This window comes from Agelaius phoeniceus, chromosome 6 (assembly GCF_051311805.1).
Source record: "Agelaius phoeniceus isolate bAgePho1 chromosome 6, bAgePho1.hap1, whole genome shotgun sequence".
Taxonomy (NCBI): domain Eukaryota; kingdom Metazoa; phylum Chordata; class Aves; order Passeriformes; family Icteridae; genus Agelaius; species Agelaius phoeniceus.
In genome coordinates this window covers 11130574-11146842 of record NC_135270.1, presented here as the reverse complement: position 1 = coordinate 11146842, position 16269 = coordinate 11130574, and the positions used below count along the sequence as shown (strand labels likewise).

Genomic DNA, 16269 nt, shown 5'->3' with positions numbered 1-16269 from the left:
GGCCATGAGCACTGCCTTGGCAGAGGTCAGTGCCAGCAGAAGGGACTCCCCTCTGGAGACCTCAGGCCTGGCTTTGGACACTCTCAGGTAACATCCAAACAACAATATCCAAAATGACTCTGCATCAGAATTTCCCAGAACAGACAAGGGGTAGCTGGGAATGGTTCTGGAGATAACAGGCATCCAAAGTCTCCCCTCTATGATGCCCTCTTCAGACCAATCAGTTTGGAAAACTTCCAGCATCAGAAAGGAACTGAATTTCTGTGGTTTAACTGTCAATGAGAAACAGCCAAGCTGGAGCAGTAATGGGACCAGTTTTCAGTTGTGCCAGAACATGGAAAGCTGCCCTGTCTCTCCCCAGGAATTCAGAGATCACCAATCCAGATGCAGGGCACAGGAAAGATAAGTCAAGTATACATTATACAATTCATCTGTCAGGCACAGTATGAAGATACAGATATTTTCAGCCTACTTGGCTAAAATATCTTCCTTTCAGAAACACTCTGAGGCTTCACTCCTGCCAGAATAATTTTGAATTCATTTTATGGCGCAAGAATACAGGGAAGGAGGGAGTCAAAAGCCTTTATTAACAATGTTCCCATGTTTGCTAAATTATCCTTCCAGTTCATTCCAGTGATTTCTTCCTGGAAGCAGTGGTTTGGAGGGTTTGTTGGCCTGTTTTTGTCTTTAGGTAACCTGTGACCCTGGGCAGGCTGAGAAGACTGTTTGGTGGAGTTTCTGGGCATTCAGCTATGATGTCTATGATAAACTGTGTCCTTAAATTACAAGGATTACAATTTCCAGAATGGCAATGCCATCCTGGAAGAGATGGAATTGTTAGGTTGGAAGGAGGATGCTGCTATCAGGAGTGAGGTGAGGACACTGGTGCCTTACTCTGCTTTTCCCTTAGATCATGATGCCTGAGTTGGCGTCTCTCAAAATTGTGGCTTGGGAAGAAGGAGGAAAGTTCATTGGCCAGCGTATCATTCCCATCATCGCAATGCACCCAGGTAAATCAGTGGAAATTTCTTCAGCTTTTGTGCCCTTCAGACCTGTCCAGTGGGAGCCATAAAGACTGTATAAGCAGCTGCATACTTTGCTCCTTAATCTCCATGCTCATAGGCAGAGGAACCCTGAAATCCATCTTGTTACAGCTTTGGCTTTATCCCATGATATACAGGCTCCTCCTGTATAGAGGAGCCTTGGGCTGCTGGAGCAGACAGGGAGGGACAGGATGCCACCAGCTCCACTCCCTCCCCTCTGTGCCCCAGGCTACCACCACGTGTGCCTGCGCAGCGAGAGCAACATGCCGCTCACCATGCCCGCCCTCTTCGTGTTCCTGGAGATCAAGGACTACGTGCCAGATGCTTGGGCAGGTAGGGAGTGCTGGAATGTGGGGGGAGTGCTTCTGGCCTCTTCCAAACTCTGATTCAGAAGTATTTTTCCAGCATGGGAAGTGCTTTCCTGCTGCACCCTCAATTCCTTGTCAGGGTGGGACTTGAGTGCATGCCAGCATCCTGTCACAGCCTTGCTGCCTTGGGAAGAGCGTGGAGGCTTCCAGCTGTGCCTGGTTCCCACCTGAGGTGCAGTGCAGGTGGAGCAGGCTCCAGTGTGGAATGGCTCAGCCCTACCCTTGTTCAGAGGCAGGGAGAGGTTTCCTTGAGGGAATAGGTGACATCTCTCAGGGGTTGCAGAGATCAGGGGCTTTAGGGAGGTTTTAGGAGTGATGCTCTTCCCTATTGGAAGAGAAGGGAGGTTCTTGCTGGTACTGAGAAATGGGGACCTTCCTTTGAGAAGGGTCAGAGCTGGATGTGACAGCAGCCTCACCAGAGGGATGAACTGTCATGACCAAACCAGAGTGCAACAGCATCAGCCACAGGAGCTCTTGTGAATACTTTTCATGTTTGCTCTCTCCCCCTCTGTGTTCATACAAATGAACCTTATTCACTGGGGAAATCCTGAGAAACTTGATTTATCACATTTTTATTAAAAAGATGAGGTTTATACAATGTTGGGCTGGAATTGGAGTAAGCAGCTGTGCAGGTGGGAAAAACCTTAACCTGGCCCTGGCTTTTGGGAGCAGCGTTCCCAAAATCACTTCACAGAGCTACCCTGAACATCAGTTGTGAGCCATGGCCTTGGACTGGAATTGAGGGGAAGGAGGTTCCCTTCCTCCCTCCCTTGTGCTGTCAGGGAGACTTTGGTTACAAGAAGAGAACACAAACTATTCCTTCTTCACAGTGTCCTGCACTGGGCAGGGAAACGAGTCCATGAGTTGTTTGCTATCCAAGCCAAGCCCTGCTCTCTGTTTCCAGATCTCACTATTGCCCTCTCCAACCCCATCAAGTTCTTCAACCTGCAGGACAAACGCTTGATGAAGCTCAAGGATACCTCAGGGGAGGTGAGTTTTTCCAGGTTCTGTTCTCTAGAGCACCTTGCATGGATTCAGCTTGAAATGATGGAGTTTTCATTTACCTCTGATCTTTGTTTTAGAAGCCTGGCACACAGACAAACCTCTCAACTGCTGAGACTAATGGGGTGACAGGCTCCACTAGGAAACCCAGCATTCCTCTCTCTAACAGGTCCACAGGTAAGTTTCCAAGAGTTTCCAAGCATTTAAGCATCTTGGCAGTTTAATTAATTCTTCTGTACTGACACCAACATCCTTCACACGGGCTGTGTTCTGGTGAGCTCTCCTCTGTCCATTTCCAACCTGGACATCCAAGATGGGACATTAACAGGAACTTCTTTTGGGATTTCAGGAGCAGCAGTGTTCGCCAAGGATGAAGCCATGTTGGAAGTAATGCAGATGGCAGGTAACTCCTCATGCTGGTCACCTGGGCTGAGGCCCTGCCTGTCATCTTATATTTCCACATTAAAAAGACTTGTCCCAACCCTTCTTGGTGTAGCCAGCACTAAAGATAAATCCCAGAAATCTTGGGGATCCAGGACAGGTTTCCTTCAGCACAGCTACACTCCCTGTGCAACATGTTGTTCACCTGCTTCTGGGTACCTGAATGCAGTGTGATGCCAATTCCTTCAAACACGAGGCCTAATTGTGCCTCAAAACTGAACTGAAGGCACAAGAGGAAACCTGTTTCACTCAGGATATATTGGCAAATTACTGTTATGTACATTGCTTTCTTAGAAGTTATTCCTAAAGAAAAGGGTTTGCCAGGACAGAATATGTACCTGGGGAGAGGCATCCCAAGGTGTGGAGCAGAGGGGGCTCTGGTTTGGATGTCATAATCCAGGCACTTGTATTGGAGCTGTATGCTCCAGTTTCCCCACTCCAAGCCTTGGGAAGGAGCTGGCACTGTTCAGCCTTTTTATTTTGTGTTTCAGAGCCTGAGACAATCACCCTTGCTGAGCTGCAGCAGAAGAAGCGCTTCCTGAAGCTGCTGAAGAGGCAGGAGAAGGAGCTGAGGGAGCTGGAGTGGAAGGGAAGCAAACAGAGGGAGGAGCTGCTGCAGAAATACTCCGTGCTCTTTTCGGAGCTGGCCTGCCCTGGGGGCAAGAAAAGGACAGTACGCACAAGGAAAACGCAGAAGAAGAGGTAACCGCAGTCTGGGGTCACCTTCCCAAACCAAAACAAGGATCCCCAGGGAAACATGGCCTTCCCTTCTCTGCAGGAAGATGGAGCAGTGCAGGCATGTGCATGTCCCTGGGTTGCTCTCACTGAGGGTGGGTAGGAAGGTTGGGATTGTATTGGTGTGGCAAGAAGCAGCATGGCCCCTGTTCCTGTTCTGCAGGAGCGTGACCCCAAGTGATGCTGGTACCAGTGCAAATCCTGTCAGAGCAGCAGAGAGCATCGATTGCCACTGGCTCGTGGAGCTGAGGGAGAGGCTGGAGAGGGACCTCATCCACCTTGGGGAGGAGCACCACAATCGCATCCTAAGGAAGAAAGAGCAGCACGCTACCGAGGTGAGGGCTGCGAGTGTCACCTGAAAACGTGTCCTGGGACAGCCCCAAAAATCCCAAGTTACTCATTAAACTGAGCTTGGGAATGTGGGCCCAGAACATACCTGACACATGCACATACCAGGTAACTGAGAATGAAGACGTGAAGCTTATTATATGTCTGCTATTTTTTAAAACAAGAGTAGCATTGCCCTGGAGAACATCATGCTCCATGTGCTCCAGCTCTTCTGATGCCTTAGCATGGAGTTAATGTGGTGTTTAGTGGTTTCACACCTTGCCAGGTGCTACCTCTCCGGGAGCCCAGGAGCTGGGGTGATGTGGGGGTGGGCTGAGGGCTCACCAGTGGCACCATCAGAGTATGTTCTGCTGTTTGACTTGGTGGAAGTCAGAGTCCAGGTGAGGGGAGTCCTGCAGGCTGAGCTCAGCCAAAGCCAGAAGGAGCCACAGTGGTGCCTGGGGACAGAGTGCAGGCCATGGGATGGTGGTGATGGTAAATCCAGCATATGCTATCTGTTCCGATGAAAGGGGAGCAATTCCAGGCTCGGGAGGCATTTTCCCATTAGTGTTTTCTGAAGGAATTTGCACTGATATATCTTAAATCTTCAGTTCCCTGGTGCAACTTAGGCTTGACAGGCCTCTTGCAAGCTGTGTAACACTTGGGCACTGGCTCACCTGGGAATCAGGTTTCTTACCTGGGAGAGGAGCCAGGGATGAAACCTTCCTGTCTCACAAGTGCAGCCCACTGGCACAGTGGGGCCTGCATGTACAGCTGAGCTCACTCCTGTGCCAGTGTTTGCACTGAGCCTCGGGGTTTCAGAATTTGTTGCTCCTGGAATTCAGTGCAGGGAGGTGTACAGCTGGCTTGGGTGCAAGTGGATACAGATGAGGTGCAGTGTCTCATCCTGCTTTGTTCCCTTTTGGTCTTGTGTTCATCCCTTAAACAGCAAGTTGCCAGGATCCTGGAGCTGGCCAGGGAGAAGCAGGCAGCTGAGCTGCGGGTGCTGAGGGACACATCAGAAAGGTAAATATGGCAGTGGAATCACAAACAATGCCAGGTTCTGCTCCAGGCAGCACTTTCTGCTGGATCTCACAGCTCTTCTCTGCAGCCAGGGAGGGAGGATGGTGAGAAATTGAGGCAGGGGGTGTGACAGGGAATCTCACACAGTGGTATGGGAGAAGATGCCTCTTGTGATCCCCAGAAGAGTGTTCCTGCCATGAGGCACCAAGCAGGATACAGTGTTCCATCTGCTGTGAGCAGCCTGGAGCCACTGACAGGGAAGGATAGGAAATACACTGCTGGTCCCTGGCTGCCACCTCTGTCTCTTACAGTCAAGACCTCACATTAATCCCTTCCAGGGATCTGCTCTATCTTCTAAGTGAATTGAGCATCTTGGCTCCAGTATTTAAACAAACTAGCAGAATCAATTGACCAGTTTCTAGCCAGCCATGTATCCATTTGTTCTTACAAGAACTTTGTCCTGAAGCTGGAATCCTCACTCATTCCTACTTCCCATTAAATGCTGTCTCAGTCTTTAGTTGCAAATTCATATAAAACTGACTCTTTTTGTGTCCTGTACCAAGTCAGAGTCTCTTTACTCAGCTATTCAGCATATTCAGGCAAGTCTAAGGAAACAGGTGAGTAGCCAGGTAATGGTTTGCTGACAGTGGGATGTCATTAGTACAGTCACATCTCCCTGGCTGGGAGAAGCTCCAGAAAGATTTCAAGATCTGCAGCAACAGGCAGTGAAATGGCAGTTCAGCAGGAATAAATATACAATGATGTGAATGGAAAACCCTGGCCACAGCCCATCAGTGCACTGGTTTTGGCACCCAGGTAAGAGATCTTCAGCTGCCATGGATGTTCTTCATTCCCAGCTCTGCAGTGGCCAAAGTGGCAAACAGGATTTTGGGAATTGTACAAGGAAACAAAAAAAAAATTGCGTCAGCCTTGTGCCACTGGATCCATCTGCATAGAGCTGTCCCCTTCTCAGTGTGCCATCTCAAACAAATAAAGTCTTTGAAAGGACAAGAAGAACAGCCAGCACTGGGGAGGAATTTGTGCACAAAAAGGAATTAAATGGGACAGCTAGGAGAACAGATGTTTGAGGGAATGTGACAGGAATGTGTAAATCATGAATGGTCTGGAAGAGGGAAGTGATTGCTCACTGTTTCTCAGTGGAAAGAAGGATGGGACATCCAGTGAATGTCTCAGGTGTGTCTGTCACATTGTGTGTAAATTAAGTGCTATTTCTCTCACAGCAAAGAGCGGTGAAATCCAAAAGGGAAGGTAAACTCTAAAGTACAAGTGACATCATGGAACATGATACCTGCATAGATACTGGAGGATAGACTGGAAACTGGGAAGGTGGAGGAGGGAAAATTTCCTGTACATTTGTTCTTTCTTACACTTGCCTTTAGCATGTGCTGCCTCCACTGCTGGGCCAGGACATATCCTGACTCAGGACTTAAAATATCCTTGGAGACTCCAGGCCTCCTGCTGCACAGTCTCCCACATTTGGTGTTTCTGGACAGTGGAACATTCCAGAGGGCTGTGGATGGAGGACTGCTCTGCTGTCTGGGGCTGGTAACCAGGCTGTATCTCCTCTCTTCTCTCCACAGCAACATTAAAGACATTAAGAAGCGGATGGAGGCAAAGAGAGTGGAGCGGGTCCAGGCCATGCTGAGGAATACCAGTGACAAGGCTGCTCAGGAGAGGTGGGGGAGTGGATGTTCCTGGGCTCTGCCCATGCAGGGTGTCCTGCTGACTTGGAAGATGAGAAAGTAGAATTTTGCATCCAGTTATTTGCCTTATGGCTCAGCCAACTCTGAGTGGTGTTTTATTTGTCCTTTGTAGAAGTACAGCAGCTTCTCTCTGTGGTAGGACAGGGTGGGGATGTAACACACCTGTTGATCACTATAGAACTGATCAATCCTGACAACTGTGCTTTATGGAAGGAGAAGAGCTGGATTTTACAGGGTTTTATAATTTTCTTTAAAGGTTGAAGAAAGAAATTAACAATTCCCACATTCAGGAAGTGGTGCAGACAGTCAAACGGGTGAGTTCAGGGGGGTCAGGCTGCCCCAGCAGCTCTGGGTTCTGCAGGGGAGGGGGTGGCCAGGGGAACTCAGTGTCCAGGGCATTTGTAACCCACGACTCGGGAACAATGGGAAAGCCCGGTGGGAGGAAAGACACCTCAAAGACCCCAGCTGCTCTGCCCTTTGAAGACCCAGTGCCAGTCCATGTCTGTCTGTGAGTGTTAGCATTTGAGTCCATTTGTCCCCATGTATGTGTGTCTGAGTGGCCATGTGTCCAGCTGTGTCTGTGTCCACCTGTGTGTCTGTCCATGTGTAGCTGTGCCTGATTGTCTGTGTGTGAGTACAGGTATCCCTGTGTGTGTCCAGGTGTCTGTCCTTATGCAAGTGTGTGTATCCATGTATCTCTGTGTATCCCCCTGTATGTCTGCATCCCTGTCCCTGTGTCCCACATGCCCATGTGCACTCAACCTGCCAGGCTGTCGTGGTGTCCCTAAATCCAGGCTGCTGCTCCTGGCCCACACCCTGCTAGGCTGAGCCTGGGACATCCAAAGCCCTTGCTTATAAAACTGGAACTTGAGGGGGAATAATTTATTCTTTTTAAAGATGACAGAGAAGACTGGCAGGTTGCAGCAGAAACTGGAGGAGAAGCAGGCAGCAAATCTTCAGTCCATCAAGGAGAGAGAAAACCAGGTAAGAATAATGTTTAGGGTCAGGGCTGTTTCTTGGCACAAGAAGTCCAAACCCCAGAGAATCAGTCTTGATGGCCGCTCTCAGCCCACCCATTCCCAGGGGGTGAGAAAGTGGATGAGAGAACCCACACAGACCCCAGAAGGACCAACAGCTCATCCCAGAGCTCCTGCTCTCTCTGCTTGACTGCAGTGTGTGGGAATGACCTGATTCTCCATTTACAGCTCCAGCAGCAAGTACGGGTAGAATATGAGGAGAAGTTGAGAGCTCTGAACATGGAGGTTCAGGAGATGGTGAAGAACTACACCAAAACCAGCTTTCCAGGAGAGCCACAGACTGGGAAGGAAGCAGGTCAGAGCATTCCTGAGGGAGAACAAGGCTCTACAGATCAACTGGAAGCAAATATCCCAGTGGCAGAGGTGTCCAGGCTTACACTGGCAATGACTGAGCCCTCGGGAGCTGCAATGGATGTGGAGATAGAAGAGAGCATATTCTGAGATGAGGCCCTTCCTTACTGTTCATTGCAAGAAGTTATATGGTGAAGTAACAACCAGCTTCACAAACTATTGCCATCCCTTTCCATTCTGGGGAGCTCCTGAAATCCTTCAGGAATGTACCACATTATTCCAGATATCTGGAAGCAGTCTGAAGAGCTCACCCTTCAGAGTACTGCACCTTCTGTGTTCCCCAGCCTGAGCTCTGAGGTATTTCAGCAGTGGGAAAGGGCCTGTGCCTGCAGACCAACTCCCTGTTGGCATCACAGCAGCAGCTACAGGAATATTTACTTTGCATTCAGAACAGTTCTTAGAGACAGTTCCCTCATCATTCTTCACATGCATCTCTTCACATCAGTCCAACTCCTCCTAACATCTTCCACACGGTTCAATGAAACAGCAATAAACAAACCTAAACACTGATACAAAGAGACACCACAGGTGGGGATAGGGGTGGGAAGTGGGCTCAGTCACAGCAAACCACACCATGCTGTGTGTCCTACAGGAGAACAGTTACATCTGAAGCTGCATTAATAAACAATTACAAATGCTGCTATAAAACAAACCAAACCCCAGGTCAAGCAGGTATGAGACAGCATGTTCCACACCTAGTCTGAACACCCAACAAGAGTCCACCTCTCCCCTGTGGTGTCACCAGAGTACTGGAATTATGGATTGTACATTTCTGAGCTATTTATTTTCTAAAAAATTAAAACATAGCAGTTCTTAAACAACGGGGTCACTTGTTACTTAGCTGCAGTTAGTGTGTGTGTGTGTGTGTCCATCTCCATGTCTGTGTCCAGGTGTCTGTGTAGCTGTAACCATGTCCCTGTGTTCATGTGTGTGTCTACGTGTCTAGGTATGCATGTGTCCATGTTTGTGTGTCTGGTGTCTGTCCATTTGTGTCTGTATGTCCACGTGTGTGTGTGTGATCCATGTCTCAGTGTGGGACTGTGTGTGTGTCCACATGTCTGTCTGTGTCCATCTATCCAGCTGTGTCCCTGTGTATTTCTCTGTGCCTGAGTGTATGTTCATGTCTGTCATTGTATCCATGCATCTCTCTGTGTCCATGTCTGTCTGTCTGTCCGTCCATGTCTGCAAGCCTGTGTGTGTGTCTGCATGTCTGTGTCTCTGTAGCCAGGTATGTGTGTCAATCTTTGCGTCTGTCTTCTGTGTGTCTGTCCATGTCCCCGTGTCTCACACCTGTCTATTCATGTCAATGTCACAGTGTCTGGGCCTGTGTGGCTGTGTCCATGTGTGTGTGTCCCTGTGTGCCCATGTGGGTGTGTATCTCTGTTCCATGTCTGTCTGTGTGCACGTATCTGTGAGTCTGTGTGTCCGCATTCCTGTGTGGTTGTCTGTCCACCTCTCTCTGTCCCTGTGGTATTTGAGGCCCTTCCTCATCAGAGAACAAACATCTCAGCAAGGTCCAGCTGCAGCCAGGGAGCAGTTGGAGATTTTACCTTAAATCCAGAGAGGCGGCACTGGCAGTTCCAAAGCTGAGTACAGGAGCACTGTGCCCCGCATTCTACACCAGTGTGTCACCAGCTTTGACCACTCAAACCCCTCCAGAGGAGCTTTTTAGAGGTTATTTTAAAGGAAAATTTGTCTCATCTCTTCCCAGAGGGAACCCAGAAACCAGTGTTAGACCAGAACATGGGCACAGGGTGGCCTCTTTTCCACACACTGCCAAAGTTCCAGGGCTGTTTTCTTCCCCTCAAAGCCTCTCTGGAAATGAATCCTGCAGAATAAACCTGAGTCAGAGAGAGACGCGTGGAAAGCCAGGACACAGCAGCAGGGCCAGGATTTGCAGGAGTTTTCCTTCCTCCTGGGCCACACCCTAAAGATTCCGTTGCACAGGGACAGTGGCAGGCAGGACATGCTCTGTCCCTTCACACAGCACATGACAGAATAAACACTCCAAGTCAGGCTGGCCAGGTTCAATCTCACAGGCTGCTCCTACCAACAGCACCAGCACAAGCTGTGACACTGGACAGCACCACTACAGTCTCCTTCCCTCCATCCTGCCACAATTCTCAAACAGCTTCACTTTCCAGCCTGGAGACCTCTAATTCCTGCCTAGCTTCAACTGCTCCCCCAGGAGCCATCTGAGAGCCAGCAGAACCCATTGCTCTGCCCTCCTCAAGCTGAGCTCCTCTGTCCCTTCCCCATGCAGAGCATCAGTGCCCCCACAGCTCTGAACAGCACAAACCCAGAGGCCAAAGCAAGGCCTGACATGGCACTGAAGCAAAATGCTCTGCAGGGGGCTCCTTGAGGCATGGGCATTTCAAAATTGACCAGAGCTGAGCTGGACTATGACACAGGGAACTTTAGCATGTAGAATTCGTAGCATTAATGACCACTGATGTTTGAAACCTGAGCAAGGAAACCCACCATAACAACTTGTGCCCTTACAACCTTCTCACAGTTTCTGCACTGCAACCCTTCTGTTATGGAACCCAACACTAGCACAGGGGTTAATGCCAAATTTCATGAAAAACAGCTGTAATCTTTCACACAGATTTCACCTCAGTGCTAAAAAACACCTTCTAAATGTACTTTTCAGCATGCACACAGAAGCATCACTAAAAGCAAAGCCAGGGCTCCCATGAAGCACAGACCATACTCTGCATCACCCCCTTTCTCCCCAGGGTGCCTCTGAGCCCATGTGCCGCGGTGCCTCCAACACCTCCCTGTCTGTCTGCACAAAATGGGGGAAAGTTCTGCAAGATGGGAAATGGACAAACAAATAAATAATAAAGCATAATAAATAAAGGCACTAAACCAAATGTTACTGCAAGGGTTCCCGAGCACATCTTGAACCCAACCATCCCTCCAGCAGCACAATTCAGTCACACAATGGTTTGGTTACTCACAGACTCCAGAGGGGAGAGGCCATCTGATTTTCCAGCACTATTTCTTCCCACGGGATTGAGATATCCTTGAGGATTCCTTCCTGTGCAGCCCTGCCTGTGTATTCACTTACCTGCCAAGCACAGGGCAATGTGCTATTTTGCTCAGACAGGCCTCTCATCAGGCCTGTCATTACACACAGAACTCCAGTTCAATGGCAATTGAGACAATAACATCTAGTAAGATACTGAACAGCAGCAGATTCAGGTACAATCTCTGATCCTTTCCAAATTTTCATCTTTTAAATGGCATATTTTAGATCTCATCCTGCGCCCAAAATATTTAAGTAAGGCCAACCTTTGTACTAGATAATTAAAAATTAGATAATGGGGATGTCTAAAGCAGAGGAGGACTCCAACCCCAGCAAGGGACACAAACAGGAGACACTGTACCTAAATGACCCCAGTCCTTTTTACCTCCGTGGCAAAGGTACTGCTGATGTGCCTAAGGCACTCAGAGAAGGAGCTGCTGCACAGTATCTATTGCATTTTAGAGATACTCTCACTGCCCCACATATATCTCACATGTCAAGATTCCCCAAGATTATCTAGATTATTACTTGTTATCCCATTTATAACCTGGTCAGGGCATAGCCAGCAGCTCTCCCCAGTCTGCAGGGAAGGGTGGCACTTGTCTCAAACCAAACTGAACAATGTCAAATTCAGGAACCTCATTTGAACCAGGGTCCTTCTGTTGCCACTGGTTAAAAAACAGGGGCCTCTACACAAAGATTTGTTCGGTTCCAAAAGAAATGGGATAATAAGCTGCTGCATCCAACATCAGAGGCCTGTTGGAGGGAGACAGGCACCATTATAGATAAACCAGTGCAATTGGGATGCGACAGCCCTGACAGACTCCCTGTTTGATTCAGCAAGTTGTTCATATAAATACCATGTGCCATCTTCAAAGGCCTCCTGGATGCTGATTGCCAGAGCTATGCCAGCAAGGAAAAAGGCTCTATACCAGCAAAGCTGACAGGAAGGAAAATAAAAGGGAAGGATTCAGGGGAAACATGACATAGAACAGCAGCAAACCCTGAGACACGAGTGTACCCTTGTAGAAAAGGAAAGATACTCAGAGAAAACAGCATCTCTGAGCATAATTACCCACTGAGTAGGCTCTGAGCTTGTCGGAGAAGAGGCTACACCTTGCTGTACAATCAGATGTCACCAAGCATACATGAAATCCCGACCTGAACACTACTGCAATACAAATTCCAAACCTGCTCTGCATCCTCATTCTCCTGCCTGGCTGCCTGGTTCCTGGGGAAGGAGCTGTCAGCTCTGGAGACGGAGCTTCAATCTCTCAGCTAATCTAGGTTTATCTTAGGATTTATGTTTGATTCCACATTCATCTAAGTAATGGAGCAGTTAATTGGTGCTGGGCCGTGCATGAACTGCAAAGAGAGAAACATAATAAGCAGGAATTTAATTCTACACTGCACAGGAAGATGGATCCTTTCTGCATTCCTCAGAAATATGGTAATGAGATTTTAAAATTTTATAAGATACTTGAAGGCAATTTTTCCAGGACCTTCCCTCACTGTGTTTAGTTAGATTTGGGCTAAAGTATAAAATGGCGTTAAATGCTAAACCTGTCATCCCTGTCTCCCAGAAGCCTTTGTTTCAGGACTCAGGATCCAGGCTCCTGCCCCAGTCTCCTCTTGTTTTAGAAGCCATATAGCCACAGAACAGGGAAGTTAGAGCAGACTCCAAGGTTCACACTTGGATCTCTGAACTATAGACACATTTTTAAGCATCTCAACACTTTAACAGGTTTATGAATAAATCAAGAACTACTTTAATTTAAAACACAAGTGCAAAGGATTCACAACTAAAGACGAGCAGGACTGTTTGTTTCAAATTATAAATCTTTTCCAAGCCCTGCTTTTTTTGCATTAAAAAAGCAATATATCTGGAATACAGAAACATTTTACATCAAAAATTTTCCAGTGCAGCTAAGGAGGAGCTTAATGAATTAATTTCAACCAACTCCATTGGCCCAAACTTAGACATCCAGTTTACAGAAACCCCCTATGACCTCTCTACCTGCCATGGGTGAGAGAGAGAGAGTGATTTTGTCCTTCAGCAGATGTCTGAACCAAGGGGATGAACCACCTCTGGAGTTGTTCCCCCAGGGGTGTTCCTCTCCCCATGGGCTACAGAGCCAACCTACACATTCTGCAGACTGGGTGCCCACCCTCTGATGGCTGGCAGCAGTACAGATGAATTCCATCCCAAATTACTTCAAGTAATCAACCATGGCTTCAATTTTGAAGCAGGATCTGTAGCTGGAGCAAATAGCAGAGGACAGAGGTTATGAACATCTTCTGAAGAAAATGCAGTTCTGAGGTCAGTTTCTGAGACAGCAGGACTGTCCTGAGAATAACTAAAAGTCCAAAATCTTGGTATCTGGAGTTTCAAAACAAGATCCCAGCTCCACATCTACAAATATATTCTTGAGACCTCACAACAACACACACCATCACTGTACAATGTTAATCCCAAGCTAGAGTCCAATTACCTTGAGGATCTCACTGATCAGAGAGTGCAGCATACAAAATACCTAAAACTACGTCAAAATAACTGAAAGAGCTGTTTAGACAACCAGAAACCTTCCAGATTAAAGGGCTGACAGGGAAGGGCAGACCAATAGCCAGACAGCAGCACACAAACACAAAAATCAATCCTGGGATGTGCAGGATAGCTCAAATATTTACATTTGGTCTCCTACCGCATCCCCAAAATGCTACCCAGTAACTGCCCCAGGGCAGCACTTCTCAGCCTCTCCAGAGAGAGAGGACTGGGAAAGCAAGCCACAGGAGCATGCTGTTCACATTCCAACCAGCACACAAGGTGTTGCAAATGGTGAATTTTTAACCATAAGATCCTGGTGATAAGAGCACCTGGTCTTCATAGAGTCCACTTTGAGGACCATATCCAAGGGTTTCCCCCTCCAAAAGTTTAAAATCATGAAATGGATTCAAGATTGACCACTAAACCATACACATTCTGCAGCAAAAGAGAAGCATGTTGATGCAAGAGAGCCACTTAGAAACAAATATATACATATCACATCTGCTCCCTAAGGAAGTGTGTGCAGGTTTCTAGGTCCATATTTAACCAAGGGAAATTAAAATAATCTGTGAAAAGGTCTCAGAGGAAAAAAAAAAAAAGTCTTTGTGCATTGACAGTTTAAAGGGGTCTGTGCCCCAAAGTGAGTCAGCTCATGGCTCCAGTGCACAATGAAGGAAACAAAGATCACATTTCTAAGTGGGAAATATTGTTCCAGCTCAGTAGTCAGCAGCCTGGGTGTGCAGAAACCCACAGACATTCAGAAACACAACTTCAGACTCCGCTTTCGAACGCCATCCTTCAGCAGCAGTGATCCGCAAGCCATGGAATACCCGCTTTATCCTTGAGACAGACTTGGTCTCACTCAGATCCAGTCTGTATTGATTGTCTTCAGCAAAGAAGCCACAGGAGGCTGAGGATGCATGGACAGGATTCACATTTGTCCTCCAAAACAATCACTGGCAAGTTCCAAGCACCATTCACAGGTTGAGACTGCCTGGGCTCTTAATTTTTTCTATATATTTCTTTTATAAACATTCCTTTTCCCTAGAGTTTCCCCTCATATAAAGTCAGCAGGTGGAGGTGCGCTTCCTGTACTGTTGGATAAGGGGCACCAAGCACTCTGGAAGTCCTGTCTGGAGCAAAAAGGGGTGATCCAGAAGTTCTTGTGCTGTTGCTCTTTCCAATGGATCCCGTGTCAACATCCTCTCCAAGAAGTCTCTCAGAACTGGGGAGGTCTGTGAAAAAGCAACCAACTGAGTCAACCCTGCAAAGGGACCAGGCACAGCTCATGCAACACCAGGCTGCCAAGGTGGGTGTGGCTGAAAGGATCCTGCACATTCCCAGTCTGTATCCCTGTTTTTCCAGCAATGTGATGCAGGTCACATGCTTTTTATGCTATGGACATAACTTTCTGTCACTGCTAGGCACAACACTTGGGCTGTTTTCTTTTGAATGGGATACAGTCAATTAAACTAAGACTACCTGCCACATCCTTCCATTTGAATTACTTCTGCTTCCCATTTTGTTACTTAAACTTTCCTGGATTTTAGCTCAAAAACTCTGCAGGACTCCTGCTACCTGGGCACAGCACATGAGTGGGAAGGGGGCATCAATCCATTCTTTTACTGGTCACAGATTATGGAAAGGTAGTTAAATAGAGCTCTCTGTCGCCCTGATTTTTTTAAGATTTTTCAAGCCTTCTAGTGTTGACATTTTTGTAGCAAACTTTCTCACACACTTTCTGTAGATAGTTCATTGTTTTGCATTCCTTTATAGAAGAGGAGAAAGTTCATAGACGGTTAGTTTGTCCAGTGTCATTGGAGAGGTGGCACTGTCACCCTCCAATCCACTGTCACTTTTGGAAAACTATAAATGTTAGAGTCAGAAAATAAACTTCCCTTTTATCTTCACCTTGAGCACAGCGGCGTGTGCTTGTGTTCTTTCGTGTCCTATAGCGACACTTCTCCCCTAGGTTCTGAGAGCCTGAAAAACCCTCATGCTAATGGTACAAGAAGATGAAGAAGCTGCAGCACCAGTACCAAAAAGCTGAATGACCTCACAGGTTTGTCCTTTGGAAGAGGTGTAAAAGCCTGGTAGTAGGCAGCCCCAGGCATCACTTCATGACCCTGCACATCTCTGACTGGTTTTAATCCTCTGCATCATTAAAATGGAATTAAAAAATTATCTTGGCATATATTTATTTATTGTAAAACTGATAATTAGATCCAATTTAGACTGGGGGCATTTTCCCAGCTCTGGTTCCTTTAGTAGATCCTGAAATACTGTTTACATTGAGATATTGCTCATCTCAGGAGTGCTTTGGATGACTTCACTTGACATTGCTGGAGAAGGCACCACACAGCTCAGGACGAGTACCAGGGTCCAGCCTGTATCCCTGTCTATAAATCTGCCCATGCTTTAGCAATGCAGCAGGGATTATCCTAGGTCACATCCCTTTAACCTGCTGCCCCCAGAACTGCAGTCACCGACCACAGTGAGCCATGAATGGGCACCAGAATGGAAGGCTGGATCCACAGCTGGAGCTGTACTCCAGCAGGACACTGGGGAGGATGCCCACCAGCCTGTAAATTGGTCTGCTGGAAGCCTGTCTGCTTCCCAGTACAAAGTGGAGCAGAGCAAAA

General features: G+C 47.6%; 2 protein-coding genes across 6 annotated transcripts in view; one reads left to right on the top strand and one right to left on the bottom strand.

Annotated features, from left to right (window-relative positions):
* Positions 1-8143, top strand: part of PLCB2 (phospholipase C beta 2) — a 33821-nt gene extending 25678 nt beyond the window's left edge. Inside the window, exons 21-32 of the mRNA XM_054634330.2 lie at positions 911-1010; positions 1272-1376; positions 2316-2401; positions 2494-2590; positions 2763-2816; positions 3346-3556; positions 3753-3924; positions 4866-4942; positions 6541-6636; positions 6920-6977; positions 7561-7647; positions 7869-8143. Coding sequence (XP_054490305.1) covers positions 911-1010; positions 1272-1376; positions 2316-2401; positions 2494-2590; positions 2763-2816; positions 3346-3556; positions 3753-3924; positions 4866-4942; positions 6541-6636; positions 6920-6977; positions 7561-7647; positions 7869-8141 — 1416 coding nt within the window. The 3' untranslated portion in view covers positions 8142-8143. The remainder of the gene's footprint in view (positions 1-910; positions 1011-1271; positions 1377-2315; positions 2402-2493; positions 2591-2762; positions 2817-3345; positions 3557-3752; positions 3925-4865; positions 4943-6540; positions 6637-6919; positions 6978-7560; positions 7648-7868) is intronic.
* A 4684-nt stretch (positions 8144-12827) lies between these two features.
* PAK6 (p21 (RAC1) activated kinase 6) overlaps positions 12828-16269 on the bottom strand; it is a 38681-nt gene continuing 35239 nt past the window's right edge. For all 5 annotated transcript variants that reach the window (XM_077179747.1, XM_077179748.1, XM_077179752.1 and 2 more), the window contains one exon: positions 12828-14862. In XM_077179747.1, the coding sequence (XP_077035862.1) occupies positions 14695-14862 (168 nt within the window). In that variant the 3' untranslated portion in view covers positions 12828-14694. The remainder of the gene's footprint in view (positions 14863-16269) is intronic.